Here is a 15,782-nt window from a genome sequence, read left to right on the forward strand (position 1 = left end):
AAATAAAATATGTTGAAAGGTGCTATTGGAGCTAAAAAAAAAGTCTTAAACCCACCAAACACAAAATTGTCTGGTCTGAAGATCTGTCCATATGGTCCAGATCTCACTGAGTCCATGGTTCCTGGTTCCAAGTCGACAAGGATGGCTCGAGGTACATATTTACCTCCTGCAAAAAGTCAGAGAAGAACATGTAGCCAATTTTCTCTTATATCTAAGTCTTTCTTGCAGGTGACCTGTGGCCTCGTTGTAGTAAACGTTGATCCTGTCCAGCTGCAGGTCACAGTCACCATTGTAAGTCCCTGTTGGATCAATGCCGTGCTCGTCACTGATCACTTCCCAGAACTGAGGAAACAAAGTAAAAGATATGAAATGACCGTTTCTATGACGATTGTGTGATTCGGTCTGACCTTAGCACCAATCTGGTTTCCACACTGGCCAGCCTGAAGGTGCACAATCTCCCTCATAGTGGACCTGGAAGTAAAATATTAAAGTTAAACATGAGCGCACATAAAGTAAATGTAATAGAATTATGAGCTGACGCTTCCATCGAGAAGCCTTTAAATGCTTCACTCACTATTGTTGTTAGACCTGCTTACTGACGCTCAAAAAGGTAGGTTGAACTGAAGATGCAGTGACATGGAGGCTGTGTTATATTTATATTCTAGGATGGGCAACATCCTCACACGACCTTTGATAACGGGGTAGTGAAGTAACAAAGACACTAAAGAGCGAGTTAGAATGATAAAAGTCACAAAAATGGTCCAACATTTGGGATGAAGAAAAAAAATGAGCACTGTTTTTTAAGAGTAATAACTCTATCATAAATTTGGAGACATTCATTTTAACTGTCAGTTACTCCGATCGGAAACTTTCTTTCATTTTAACGACGTCTCTTTCAGTTGCTTATTTAGCCACTTGAGGGCGCTGTGATCGTCTCTATGGAAACCGTGCTGATGTTCGTAAACATTGATGGCCCTTGACTTTTTGGTAACCTAGTTTCTTTCCTCTTTCAACACAAGGAATGGAGAGAATACATTTAGAAACATCCACAACAAAAGCGGTGGATGATTATTTGGAGTACAGAAGGTTTGTTGAAATCATACTTTTTAATGACCATATTGATCAATAATAGTGGCAGTCCACTATGGGTTGTATTGATCAATATAGTAATAATAGATTGTTTTCTGAATGTGTTTGTCATATTTATAGGCACTCAAGATAAATCGGTTTTATATTTCCATATAACTGAATAAGAGTCAAGACAATAATGGATGAAAAGGCATCAAGCTGTTTTTCTACATTGAATTATATGTAACAGTGTGTGTCATGAATGCTTCTCTGCCTTTACTAGGATCGTTGGTGAAGATGATGGAGGCACTCTGTTCACTCCAGAACAATACGAGGCGTACAAAAGGAAGATGATCCCACAGCGGACGAAGAACCGGCTGTTTGTCAGCTTCGGTGTTCCTGGAGGAATCGACTGCAGACTGGTGGGTCCTGAGACTCAGTGCTTCTGCTCACACAGGTATTGATACCTTAAACAAAGATGGGATGTTTCCATGTACACCAACGTGTTCTTCTTCAGATACAAACAGCACAAAACAGACTTTGAGGAGGTCCCATCTGAGCGACCTTTGACTCTCCGCTGTAAGGTCACTGGATGTCACTGCGTTGCGTTTGAGTATGTGCCTCAGAATGGGTCGGTCCAGGTCCGGTGCCGGTGTAAACACTTACCAAACGATCACAGTGAAGCTGCAGAACACTCAAGCAAGAAGTGTAAGTTAATACGCCCATATTGACCACACCTTTTTAGTGAGTACTGAGAGGTTATAAGACCCCACAGATGTATGTAGAATCATGTGTATCAATGTGACGCCTTCCCTGTGTGGCAGTAACTTTACACCTGGATAAGCCTTTATGTCTTTTTTTAAGCCTCACCTGTGATTGACAGGTAGATGCCTTGGGTTCGAGAGTCCTGCTCGGTGTGGCTGTGGACAACCCAATTACTCACACAGAACCCTGGAAAGTATATACTATATGTCATTTTTATATCTCGCAGACAATGACTGTTATATTTCTTTGTCAGGTTGAGACGAAGGCAGAGAGGACGGACCGAGGCCTGCCTGTGGGGAGGGACGTCCCTTACGCTGCTATGGGGGGGCTCACAGGGTTCAGCTGCTTGGATGGATACCTCAGCCTGGAAAATAATGGTGCCGGTGAGTGTTTCCATCAAGGGCTGGCAATTCTATTTCCAAAAGGGGACCAAAATACATTCTGTGGCTAAAAACTAGGACAGGGTGAAATTGCCTCAAAATAATGGGACAACTTGTAACACACTAAAGTAAAAACTGCAAAAATTGTTTTTATATGAAGCAGAAAAGCTTTAAACGGATCTGTGTGCCCTTTTTACTGTTACATATGTGAATTACTTTTCATTTAACCATGTATATAAAACACATTTAATATGTTTCTTCTTTGTTTTTTTCTTTACACCATCTACTGTCTTGTTATTTCTTTCCAACACACACAACTTGTGTCCATGATCACAAATAAAACCTCCTATCCAACTATCCTTTTCTATCACAGGTGCAGCAACTGAACCACAGATCCCTGGACACACAAAGACTGGCAGACAGAGCTGAGCAACATCAGACACGGCGAAGAACAATCCAGAAAACTGACTGCATGATATTCAAGCGTGTTCAGAATCAGAATCGGAAACCTTTATTTGTCCCGCGAGGGGAAATTCGGTTTAACAACAGCAAGAGCAATATACCAAAAAAAAAGAAAACACCCAGAAATAAAATAATAAATAGGTATAGGAGTTCAGGTATCTATAGGCATTGTTCCACAGTAGAAAAGATAAAGTATACATTTCCCCAAATGGATCAGAAACAGTTTCCTCAGCCATCAGAACAAAATTTCTGATCTACTTTCTCCTATAGACACAAACTTTGGCTAGTGGATATTAGAACAAGACCGTGGATACAAGTGGACCAGATTCATTTTCTACATGAATTAAATTGCCACTTACTTTCTGAAAATGTGTGAATGCAAGGGTCTGGGGCAAAATCTGGCCATCCAAATTAATTTATGCGGTCCACCCAACGGTTTGGACCGCATTGGACTCAAAATTAAACACAGATTCATGTTAATATTGTGATGCATGAAAAATCACAATCAAGAACTTTTACTGCCAGTGTTGTACAATGAAACATGATGTTAGTGTTTAAGATAAGCTAACGGACATAGATTCTCATTTCTACTCAAAAATAATAAGAAAATATGATGTGAAAAGAAGAAAATGTGATGATTAAAGTGTTTGTATCAGCATCTAATACTGTTGACATCCTTATATGATGTATGATGAAAAGAGCAATTTATAAACATTAATGTAAATGTCTTTCTTTAATACTCTGTGCATGAGTTTAACACCATTAGGTAACACAATAATTTTATTTGCAATATTTTTTTGTAACTGCAGAAGCAGCAACACAGCATTGACAAAACCTTTGTGACCACAGTATAAACATTATTGTTTCAGCAACAACGTAGCATCAACGGAACATATTTTATTTGGTTTCCAGAGTCATCACTTCTGCCATACTAACTTGATGGTGCCGTTGCTGAGATCTCCATTTATAAATCAGTCCCAATAGCAATAAAGAATGAATATGTTTCTTAGCAATTTAGTAATTTACCATTGTCACGCTAATATTTTATCTTCAACTCTAACCCTTGGCATTTCATTGTAGATAGGACCATAGATGTCTTAACATTGTTGTGTTTTCGTTAATGTCTCTGTTGTCCACTAAATAAATATTATACTTTTTAAGAGTCATTCACAAACAACAACAACCACTTAGGTTTGTTTAATACGAAACAAATGTATAAGAACTATGGTCTAAAAATATAATACTAGTTACTTAATAAATATCAGCAATTCGTGAAAAATATATTTTCATTCATTTCTACCCCAGATTTCCTTGATGATAAATGATGTTGTGTTATTAACAATTATTTCAATATATTTCTTTAAACAGGCCTGCATACATGGACCCTGAGGGCAGCCTGGTCCCCTGTGGGTAACTATAGTGACCACTGTTCTAGAACATGCCAATGACATCACGCCGCCCTCTAGTGGGCTTCAACTAAATGGCAAGTTTTAACTGCTGTCGCTCAAATCAAACGTAGATGCAATAAAAGGAACCCAAGACTTGTCACTTCAAGACCTGGATCATGTGACATGTGAGCATTAGATTGCGCACCAATAGTAGCTGATCAATAAAGTTATTTCTATCTATCTAATGGAGACAGTTGCATCACAAAAACCTTTCTGTGTCACCTGGGAAGTCACTTGGAGTCACAAACAGCTTTGATGGTTCTGCCACATGTCTCTCATGGTGGGACCCATATATCTAACTTTGACCCAACAGACGTCAGTGTTCCTGCCACAATGTATAGCTTGTGCTTCTAATTTAGTGTAGCGCAGATGACTGCGAGATGTCCACAGTCATGTTTGAGGTCGGCCCTCAGTGAGCGTCGTCTCACATCCTTAAAAACAAACCCATTTCAAATAACCCAAAAATAACAGCAGAATCCAAAAGAGTGAAATTTACAAGCGCAGGTCTTTCAATTCATCAGATCCATCAATTATCTAGGATTAATTAATCCCATTCCTCATGGAAGATAAGCAGTGGCGAAGGCTTTCAGATACTAAAGATAGCTGTGATTTCTATTTGTCAGGTCCACTTTCATGTGAGATGTAAAGCTCACAAAGTGATGTTTACTCCCACTCAAATGCTGCGATGATCCAGACTTGAGTGACGATCTGGACGGGCTCACGGGCACAGCTGGTGCCAGAGTGACGCCAGTCACCTGTGGTTGCATGTAAGCTGTGCCTGAAGGGTTTCTGTATAACACCTGAGTCCGTGTGTGCTGAGGCGGAAGGATGTGTCATTATTGATATCAAATCATGGGAAGAAATCCTGAAACAAAATACGGGTAATTTCATAATTTAGGTAGTTATAGGTTACAATATACAGCTTTTGTCCCTTGCAAAGATTATATCGGCAAGACAATGTTTCCAAACTGTCTTTCTAACCTAATCATTTATTTTCATTGTCACATTTTAAGATACTGCTGCAAGATCTGACATTGTGCTACCTTGCACAGTTTCAGGTATATTCTCTCTTTTTCTTATTCAAAATAAGTCTCCAGAACATTCTTGGAACAGAGGCATCTTTGCAAGTCTGTTGCTAGATAGTCACAATTAAATTACACTGACAATTTCACCCACCATGACTGACTAAAGTAGGTAAATATGATTGTTGTGTAAGAGTCACGCACAATAACAAACATGTAACAAACTTTTGTTGTGGGTTTATATTTTGCTTGGGGACTTGAAGAAATCATTAAAGCCAAAAAATGAACTGACAGAACATAAAACACAAATAGTCCATTACAATGAAAATGTGTTTAAATGAAGATATGGCTTCTTATTAAATATATTGTTTCAAATGTACCAACATTAAACTGGTTTGCTAAAGCCTTGAGATGGCTGCACAGATGCCAGTTTAGACTCACTCTGTATTCAGAGCCTTCACACCATTGGTCCCTCGAAACCGGATCAGGGCGCCGTACCAGCCTGGGGGGCATTTAATACCGGGGCACAAAATGAAAGAATAAATTATATAATTTCTGATGTATTGATTATATCTGTCTAAAAGTTGTTTTATTCAAAAAAACATTGTTTTACAAGTAACATTAGCCTGAGACACATGAAGAAGCTTGTTTCAGTCAGGTTAACTGAAGAAGATAACCCTGCAAAGGAGCAAGAATGTGTAGAATATAGTGGTGAAAGAAAATATCGATATAAGGATATATTGCAATATTGTTATTCACAATACTGTAGCGATATCCAATAGCACTGTATCGAAATTTAATCTATATACGTATATATATATATATATATTTGCGCTGACGTCACGTCAGCTCTGCTGCAGTGAAGATGTGAGCGGAGGTGTGGAGGAGGATGTATCACGCTTGAAGTTTCAACATCTAGAGAAGCATCACGACAAAGAATATGAGCAGATAAGAAACAATAAAGATGAAACATAAACAAAGCAGTTAACTTTGCTGTTCTGTAGAGACGTGCGAAACGTTCATTTGACACATGAAAGTCAACAATAACAAACGTTGACTTCATCATTGAAATCTGCCTCATACAATAAATAGAGAGTTTGTGTTTATCTAAAGGCTGACAGCGCTGAGTTTCGTGTGTGATGTCAGCGCTAAATTTAAATTCCACGAACTTCAGGACAATCAATGATGACACAAAAATACTTTCAACAAGTTTAGTTTAGTCATGACACCGTTGAATGCTTTATTAACTTACTTTTAAATCATGTCAAATCAGATCAATTCTTTTAAATAAATGAAATAACTTTGAATTAAAGTAAACTGTTGTTTCAAAGGTTAAATATATATTTAACATCAGCTTTTAAAGCTGATGTTTGGATTCATTTTGTCTTTAAAACAGAGTTAAAAGTTAAAAAATTAAACATTGACAGATACTGGATATTGCATGTTGCTCCAGGTTGTTTGAGATGTTAATGCACCTCATTGTTTATTGTTAATGTAAGTTTACTTTTGTTAATATTTTGAGAAGCACTTCCTACAATCACTTTCACATTTTATTAGAGGAAGTATATACTAATTTTTTTGCTGTAAAAGCCAGAAAAAGTATTGTATCTTTAAAAGAAACAATATATTGTTGTTACTACAGTATTGCAATATATCGTTGTTACTACGCTATCAAATTTATTGCAATATATTGTATCGTCACACACGTATCGCCAGATTCTTGCCAATACACAGCCCTAGTAGAATATACCAAATATTGGACCATCTTATTGTAAAGATGTATTTTCCGTGATCTTAACATTCGTTTTAGTTTTGCCAGTTATGGTATATTTTTGTCATTATATCAGTTTGTAAAATAAAGTTGACATCAAAATGGTCCATGGTGGAAAAAAGGTGGTGAGCCCTGCTCAACACTAAATTGGTAACAAAGCAATTGAACAGAACAACATAACTAATGGTGAAAGAAAAAATAGAATGAAAGAATATCATATTCCGGACATGATGTTGGCTCTTCCAGAAGGAGTCTTGCTGTGCCGTCGTATTACAAGCTTTAAAATCGACACAATCCAGACTTTGTTGCTTGTTGTTAAATCTCAATCGCTTTAACAGGTTCATCTTTCATCCATTAGCAGACATTTCCCCAGAGTGATTGACGGGAAAACATTTAACAGCGAGTGAGATTTCGGGGGGCAGGTGGACTTTAACTTATTTAATTAACTCTTGTGTTTACTTTCGGGAGCTTCGTTACGCAGGATGACGCTGCAGGTCTACACGAACATGGAGCAGACTCCAGGAAAAAGCCCTGACACATTAGTCTGGCACAACGACAACTTAAGATAATTGCCTCTCCGCAGCAACCATTTAGGAGGCGATAGGTAAGTGACTACGCCGAGAGGTTGAGTGGGAATGACTAGTACACTTCCCTTATTCCCGTGGTAACTGTGCCCGGCTTGACTGACAGCTACAATGCTCCGAGACAGGTACAGAGGATTAAATTGGCAATTATTGCACAAAAAGACACTTAATAACAAACGTAACAGATGATGCTGTGTCAGTGGACCGGGTCAACTGGGGACAAAGAACCGAGTACTTCTGTCCCCTCCTGATCGGGAGGGGGGTAACCAAGATTCCACTAAGTGAGCTGACAACACAATCGTCCTGACGATGAAACGTAAACTTCCTGTTTAAAGTGCTCATTAAGGAGCTGACACGGCTCATTAGGAGTCGCTGGTTGAACCAACTAGGAATGATTAATCATCTTAATTACTAATCGGATTTGTTAATCAATTCTTAAATACAATAATGTGTTTATTACAAATGAGTAGTTCATCATCATCATCAGCTTTTGTCACCACCTTCACAAACAAGCCTTTTTAATAAAAATAAAAAAGGGTCTGTGTTTCAAGACATGAGGAATAAAACACATATTTTAAACATAGTAGTTACCTAGTAATTAAAACCTTATAATCAAAGGTAATTTGAGTGCTCAACAGGTTAACAGTAATATTTTATTGTAACATTTAGCTGAATCTGGATCCAAATCAAACGTTTTTTTTGTTGTTTTTTACAGTTGGAAATAAACAACTTGATAGTGGTACTACTACAAAGAACCATCATTCAGTTCTTACTAGAACTTTCTTGATTAAAAGAGAAAACAATCACATCTATATGCTCGTCTTGAATCACTCGATGACCCTTCAAGTGACACTGAGATGGTAAAAGGTGAAGCATAAAATGTTCATATGGTGACCTTTGCTCTATGCTCTTCCTTAGACACAATAGAACTGATTGTAATCATGGACTCATTGTGTTATTCCTGCTCAATAAAAGAAGACATGATTCAACATCAAGGGACAGTAAGGCCGAATAGACACTTGCAGACAAATTGCAAATAAAATGTGATTGAAAATGATCCAAACTCAGGATGTCAAGATGACAACACACTTTTGAAAGCAGTCCATCCAAGAACGTCACACTGGCTAGATTGATTGACAGATCTTAAAAGCAGGTCAAGCCACTCAGTGTTCACACATAAATAAAGCCCAGGTGTTTATTACACAGAAACAACCTGTGATAGCAGGACAAGTTATAAAGGTTAAGTCAAGTGACTTTAAACAAGTTTTGCATCATCCATCCATCCATCCATCCATCCATCCATCCATCCATCCATCCATCCATCCATCCATCCATCCATCCATCCATCCATCCATCCATCCATCCATCCATCCATCCATCCATCCATCCATCCATCCATCCATCCATCCATCCATCCATTCATCCATCCATCCATCCATCCATCCATCCATCCATCCATCCATCCATCCATCCATCCATCCATCCATCCATCCATCCGTCTATCTGTCTGTAACTTGTAGTCTTTTGGTGGTGTGTTTCAAAGTGTAAAATGCTATTACCTGAATATGTCTTAATGTTTAATAAACAAAATGATACAACAATGTAAGCTAGTTAGACACAAACCTAAATGCAAAACTTGTTTAAAGTCGCTTGACTTAACCTTTATAACTTGTCCTGCTATCACAGGTTGTTTCTGTGTAATAAACACCTGGGCTTTATTTATGTGTGAACACTGAGTGGCTTGACCTGCTTTTAAGATCTGTCAATCAATCTAGCCAGTGTGACGTTCGCTCCGACCATTCTCTCTACAGGAGCAGATGTGACAAAGGAAGGAAACATCTCTATGGAGGATGGTAGGAAAAGAAAAGATAAAACAAAAATACTTTCTCTTCCATTACTGTTTTTCATGTACATGCATTAGACATTATAGTGCTACAAGGATATAGAAAAGATGTTAGGATGGTTTATAAACAAGTATAGCAATAAGTTCAGGAATAAAGTATCCTATGTAAATATGGCACGTTTTTTTATAATTCCAAGACAAAATTTAAAAAAGTCACGCATTATTATTAGCTTGCAAAATATATAGTTAATGTTACGTCTCATGTATAGTATAGGATGAATTTAATAGCTTCAAGGATGATTTCATCATCTTACCAGAATAAAATCAGTGATCCCACTTAACTTAAAGCTCTTAAAGTCCAACACTTATAATGCTTTATAAAGCTTATTATAAGTTATTCATCATTATTAAGCGTCATAACGTCTGTAAAGCTGTATAAATGTATTATAACCCCCAATGAATGTGTTCATAATGTATCATACACAAGACCTTCATAGAAAGTGTTAGCAAAAAACATTACGCTTTTCTGAAAATGTAACCGTGTAGTGTGGACCAGCAGCCTGCACAGTCAAACTCAGAGTAATAACAGTGTTTCTTGCATCCCCGTGTGGATGCAGCTCAACGCTTCAACGTAACAAGCCCCAATTTAGTCGTCAGCACTTATACATGTAACTCTTGTGTAATAGAAGAAAAAAACAATCCTCTGAATCCTCATTGGACCTGGCTGCTGCACCTATTCAAACCCTACCTTCTTGAGGACATTGAAACACTGATGCTCTACAATCACAGTGGAATCCTTCCATTTACAACCATGACAATTAGTAGGAATGGTAAAATACACAAACTGGGATTTGAGGTTAAAATAATACAAAAATATAGATAGTATCATATTCTTAGAGGTAGTGGTGGTGTGTGCTCATGCACATCTCGGTGTTGATCCAATATGGAAAATGTAAATAGAGGACTAGTACAGGAGATAGGTAGGTAGATAGGTATGTACGAAGGTAGGTAGGTTGATAGAATGACTGCTTCTATGTACACTTGTTGACTTCCAAACTTGCATTGATTTACATAAACGACCGTAAAGTATCTGGTAGAGAGGACCGTGCAACGATCCCTCCCGTCATAAGGTTCGATTCCAGGCTCCATATTCTCCACTCTTGTCTCACTTGTCATCTCCTTCCGAGCATCCTGTGCTATACAAAAACTCTTAGCATCCTTATGAACCTCAAAAGCAGCGCTACAGCTGAATATTGGTTTGTGAGATGACATATCTGTGAGCTGCAACAAAAAAGCTCATGAATACACAGTAAATGAAGCCCTTTCCCATGCGGATTCCTTACAAGCACTCTCTGCATTTGCTTTTCAGATGTGTATTTGGTGGTTTTTCTTCGGGTGACGTGTCTCTATATTTCAGGTCTTTTGTCAATCTCAAGTGTCTCGGTCTGCCTGTCAGAGTGAATGAAAATAAAATTAGCAAACTGATTCAGTTTGTGCACGTGTCAGACGAACATTTGTTTTCATGCTAGAGATCATTCTTCTGCTTCACATCATCATTCGATGCATCATCACGTTAGATTCTTTTAGAAGCCTCCATACGGGGTCTGCGTTTACAGCTCGTTCCCAGTGGGATGTATTACCGCCATTCTCTTGTGCACTTACTAGCTCAATAGCTACATGATTAGATAATTATTCACCCTTTCAATGAATACGGAATCATGCCGAGCAACAGAACGTCCTTTTTTCTGGGTCTGTGGGATACATTGAAGTGTGTCCACAGGAGTGTTACATACTTAATCAAACCTTCTCCATCACATATGTTAGAAATGATTTTGCAAGCGGTTATATTTGGATTATATTAAATGATTGATTATACCATATTTAAGGCTTAGACAATTTAAATCAAGACTATATCATTTCATTTATTTCAATAATGCTAAACATATTTAATGACGCTTTTAGAAAAAAGCAATCTTTATGTTAATTATTTAAAAAAACAGCTCTACATTTGTAAAATAATCTAGATTCTTGAGCTTGAGAAGGGTTAAAAACCTATTCATCAAAGGAGCCAAATTATCAATATGGGATCACAGAGAACTTAAAACAAAATCATTTAACTAAGGATATTGCCTTTCAATCATTATTGTTCTCTTTTTTTGTGTGTATGTTTGCACATGGGTTCTGCACCTAAATGTTTATAAATCTTCTTGAACATCGTATGTGAAGTGTGGGTTACAGTCACTGGAAATTTGAGTTGCGGAAAAATAAATGATCATTGTAAAAAGGGGTTAATTTTTCATTCTCTTTATTAAATCATCTACAAACGTTAACTACGATCAATTGTCAATAGTATATTACTTTACACTTGGAAAAATTAAAACATTAAAATACTGTTAATAAACATTATGACAAAATGGCAAATACCGGAAAAATTAATATTAATAATCTATTTGCAGTGATGCTAATAATTATTATTAATATGCTATTACTTTTTTTATTGATTTTTGCACCGTGTTTAATCTAATATGTAATTATGTTTAATCGTTGAATATATGTTTCTGCTATGAACTTGCTGCTGTAACAAACTTACATTTGAGGGACAAATAAAGGAATATAATTTGATTTTATCTAAAGTCTCTTTTAAAGTATTAATGCGTCTTCAGGAAACAGACACCGTCACGTATCTTTGTGAAGAGCTGCCAAATGAAATGTTTTTGTTTCTTCAAACCAGGGATTAATGACCGCATCACCGCTGACGTCCACCGCCGCATACGAAGCTGCGCAAAAAGACGCGCATCCGTGACGCGGTTTTCTGCGGCGCGCGGGTATAAAAGTCAGACGCACGAGACGATCAGGAGCACACGAGTCCAAACTACACGACGATCAAACATCTCTCCTGGAGTCGTAAGTAGATGAACACTGCTTTAACATAAGTGTTCAAGTCACTTTGCGCAGATGTTCTAACCTGACCTGACTTGTTGTTTGTGGTTCCTGACAGATGCACCCTAACTTGATGAGATGGCTCGGGGCTCTGGGGCTCCTGGCGTGGGCTCTGCTGTGTCTGGGCACTCTCACGGAGGGGTACCCCATGAAGCCCGAGAACCCCGGGGAGGACGCGCCGGCAGAGGAGCTGGCCAAGTACTACTCAGCCCTGAGACACTACATCAACCTGATCACAAGACAAAGGTAAGACTTTTCTCTGAGAATACTCACATATTTACAAACACCTCCTGGTTTTACAGATGGATTAAAAGTACTGCGAGTATATTATAGATGCACAATCCCTTGAAGAACCACGTGACCTGAGACCTTAGTAAATGAACTGTTATTGCTATTAGAAAATAAATAATTCATTGAAAGTAATTCGGGTGCTTATGAAAGTATGATAAAGAAGACGCATTTCTCATAATTAAACATTTAAAAAAAGTTCTATTCATGTTTTATTTTTCAAAATCAAGTTGCTTTTTGTGTTTTCGAAGCAGGAATTACATTGTATTTTATTTTGTGAGGGAAAATCTCTAATTTTGCTCAGTAAGGAAAACACAGAACACCATTAAACCTTTTGGTTTTTGGACAATAACAATGTGAATCAGAGGATTACAAATGGAGCAATACATATTTTTGCATGGAAACATATTTAAATGTCTTAAATATGGACTCTGACAAAGTCGTTATAACATAAATCTGCATGCATTTATGTGCATTTAGATTGATTCATTAATAAATCAGCTTTATTTTTACATGTTCTTTATCAGAAAACAGCAGTATTTGTAAGTTAAATAGTACATAGCCTTGTATTTTTATTTCCTTGATGGAGCTTAACAAAGTGACTTGAGGGGTGAGGTGGCTCTCATTTAGACAGACAACCACTCACACTATCACACGTGGAAAAGAATGACGACATCGATAATGGGAAGGACAAGTTCAAATTGTTGGAGTAAACAACCAAATTGTGAACATACAATTGTTTAGACAATTGTTTAATATATTTACTTAATTGAACATTAGGAAATAAAGGTTTTTGCTAAACATGTGCTATTGATTTATCTCAAGTATTTTGACGATAACTGTAGGACACTTTCACAAATGACACAGTGCTTAAGTGATGAAATAACACTTTCTATATAACAGAGTGATTCACCTCCTTTAGACTGTAAGTGATCCACATACATTTTATGTCAAAATATGAATGGAAAATTGTATTCTCTATGTTTTCGTTCATTGACAAGATCACTTCTAATTACAACTACATCAGCCAATGAGTGAAACGCCTACATCTGTGCTGGATATTTTCACATGTGTTTTAATAAAAATGTAAATTTAATATCCAGTTTCAACTTTATTACTTGAATAAATATTGGGCGCAATGGGTGTATGAGTCATAGATAAATCAATTACAAAACAATTTATTTTGCAGTTTTAAGGAGTTCATTCATAATATAAAGTTTTTTATTATTATTTGTTCATCATTGTGTATCACTTTCACTTCACTTGCTTATTTTCTTCATTAATAGAAGAAGCTTTGATGTCATCTGGGGACAGGGATTTATAGGAAGAAGCTTGTGAAAGTGATGTTGACTCTGTTAGCACAAAAGGGTAATAAAATAAGGTGAAATAAAGGTTATTGTGTCCGAAAAAAAAGAAAAGAAACATGAACAAACATACCTTATTTTATTTTAAACTCTTAATGAATCACAATGCAATTTGCCTTCTCTGTACCTCAGGTATGGCAAGAGGTCCAGTCCTGAGATTCTGGATGCCCTGGTCTCAGAGCTCCTGCTGAAGGAGAGCACAGATGCACTTCCCCAGTCAAGGTCAGCTACATATAACACCTTCTCTACTTTCCATGTTAGCTGATCTTAACATATGATCTTCTCTTCTCCTCAGATATGATCCGTCATTGTGGTGACGGAGCTGTTACTGAGTGCGCCCCAACATCTCCTATAACAACACACGACCACCGTCCCTCTGTTTGTACGTCATGATGTGTCCGACCCCTCGCTCAGTGACCATCACTTCCTGCTCACTGATCTGTGCCATATAGAAATGTAAATATTCTAATAAAACAATATGTATGGATCATGCAAGAAGAGTGGGGGTGTTGGGCCGTGTTGATTATATTGTATAGTGCAAATAAAGTTCCATTGTTTGACCAAAGGTGTTTTTTTTTTTTAAATCCTTCTCAAAGTGAGATATTGTGTGTTAGATAACAATAATTATAAAACCATAATAATAACTATCGTCTTATTATCGGCATCGCCACTAGAGGTCATTGTTTTATTATGTTTGTAGAAAATTCATGAAACGTAATATGAAATGTAAAGCAAATGTAAATTCTTCCTACCGTCAATTAAAGATTTATTACTTATATAAATCATATTTTCATTATTATTGAATGAAAAAAAATACATCGTAGTCCTTTTGTTTTCATCTGTGCTGATTAATGAGTCTCCATACAAGTAATTTACTATTATTTAAAACAAATAACGGCATTTAAATAAGGAAATAACTTATTAAATGTCATAGTATAAAATGTTTACTAATAATTTCCTATAAAGTCGTACTTTTGCCAGGTAAACTATAGTTGTGGTCTCAGTAAAAGGATATTCGATTTTATATAATCTATCTACAACGACAGAGATTAGAAGAGATCAAGTGTACTGAACCAGCTCTTGACGTTTACTGTATAACTCTCTCTCAGTCTATATCATCAGAGTAGTGCATGAAAAGCACCGGTCAACGAGTTTAAAAGGTTCTGTAAAAGCTAATTATGGTCTGGCAGGATCAGACAATCTAATCTATTAGTGGAGAGGATGGCGCTCCCTTGTGGCCATTAAGACGAGTTCCCGGTCTAAATGAACGAGGAAATCACATCAGTGTAATATGCAAGTTCATTGTCCAAATCTATTTCTACTTATAGTAGCTCACCGTCGTAAAAACGCACTTTTTCAGCATCAACACGGAACTCTATTGACATGTAATAAATGTAATCATAATACTATGAGTTCTTGCAAGGAATCATGACTGATATATCATTTCCAGATCCAGAGGGATCAATAACGTTTTATCTATCCATCTATATATTTTGTTTTAACTTACTATTCCCACTTTTTAATTCAACTTAATTCAATTTTACAGGAAAGAGCATTTACAATATCAATGTAAACATTTCAAGTGTTACATTTTCCCCCCATACAGAAAAAAATAAATACAATAAAACAAACAAAATACAAAATATGTTGGCGACTTGAGCGGTACAATGTAGTAAATTGAAGAATTGCGATGATCCCAGGGACCCAGGCAATATATCTACTATTCCCACTTTTAATGCATACTTGTGGCCCTTCTTTAAATAGAAATAAAAACACTTTTAAACACCAGTACGAATTCATTTTCAAAATGACGCCAAAAATGGTTATATTTGAATGTTATGCTTGTG

At 36.9% G+C, this 15,782-nt stretch overlaps 3 protein-coding genes across 4 annotated transcripts in view; 2 read left to right on the forward strand and 1 right to left on the reverse strand.

The window, feature by feature from the left end:
• LOC148084539 (tubulin beta-4 chain-like) overlaps positions 1-15,782 on the reverse strand; it is a 35,703-nt gene that overhangs the window by 2,350 nt on the left and 17,571 nt on the right. The window contains exons 2-4 of one of the 2 annotated variants that reach the window (XM_087787629.1): positions 408-455; positions 234-342; positions 56-166 (exon numbers count right to left, since the gene is read on the reverse strand). In XM_087787629.1, coding sequence (XP_087643755.1) covers positions 56-166; positions 234-342; positions 408-455 — 268 coding nt within the window. Of the gene's footprint in view, positions 1-55; positions 167-233; positions 343-407; positions 483-15,782 lie in introns of those variants that run through there. The other variant, XM_087787628.1, reaches the window with a different exon arrangement.
• On the forward strand, positions 1,003-2,786 carry fam221a (family with sequence similarity 221 member A). The gene is made up of 6 exons (XM_087787630.1): positions 1,003-1,086; positions 1,352-1,525; positions 1,586-1,776; positions 1,952-2,021; positions 2,086-2,216; positions 2,587-2,786. The coding sequence occupies exons 1-6, from the start codon at positions 1,022-1,024 to the stop codon at positions 2,640-2,642; spliced, it is 687 nt and encodes a 228-aa protein (XP_087643756.1). The 5' UTR covers positions 1,003-1,021; the 3' UTR covers positions 2,643-2,786.
• npy (neuropeptide Y) lies at positions 12,191-14,500 on the forward strand. Its single transcript, XM_087785958.1, has 4 exons — positions 12,191-12,247; positions 12,342-12,529; positions 14,068-14,157; positions 14,231-14,500. Exons 2-4 carry the CDS (start codon positions 12,342-12,344, stop codon positions 14,250-14,252), a joined length of 300 nt encoding a protein of 99 aa, XP_087642084.1. The 5' UTR covers positions 12,191-12,247; the 3' UTR covers positions 14,253-14,500.

This window comes from Callionymus lyra, chromosome 3, assembly GCF_982586985.1.
Source record: "Callionymus lyra chromosome 3, fCalLyr1.hap1.1, whole genome shotgun sequence".
Taxonomy (NCBI): Eukaryota; Metazoa; Chordata; class Actinopteri; order Syngnathiformes; family Callionymidae; genus Callionymus; species Callionymus lyra.

Excerpts from the sequence above, each read along its gene's own strand:
- fam221a (XM_087787630.1), top strand. The coding sequence starts at position 1,022 with ATGGAGAGAATACATTTAGAAACATCCACAACAAAAGCGGTGGATGAT. Across the intron at positions 1,087-1,351 it reads GATTATTTGGAGTACAGAAG|GATCGTTGGTGAAGATGATG; the intron begins GTTTGTTGAAAT and ends TGCCTTTACTAG. Across the intron at positions 2,022-2,085 it reads AATTACTCACACAGAACCCT|GGTTGAGACGAAGGCAGAGA; the intron begins GGAAAGTATATA and ends ATTTCTTTGTCA.
- npy (XM_087785958.1), top strand. The coding sequence starts at position 12,342 with ATGCACCCTAACTTGATGAGATGGCTCGGGGCTCTGGGGCTCCTGGCG. Across the intron at positions 12,530-14,067 it reads AACCTGATCACAAGACAAAG|GTATGGCAAGAGGTCCAGTC; the intron begins GTAAGACTTTTC and ends TCTGTACCTCAG. Across the intron at positions 14,158-14,230 it reads GATGCACTTCCCCAGTCAAG|ATATGATCCGTCATTGTGGT; the intron begins GTCAGCTACATA and ends TCTTCTCCTCAG.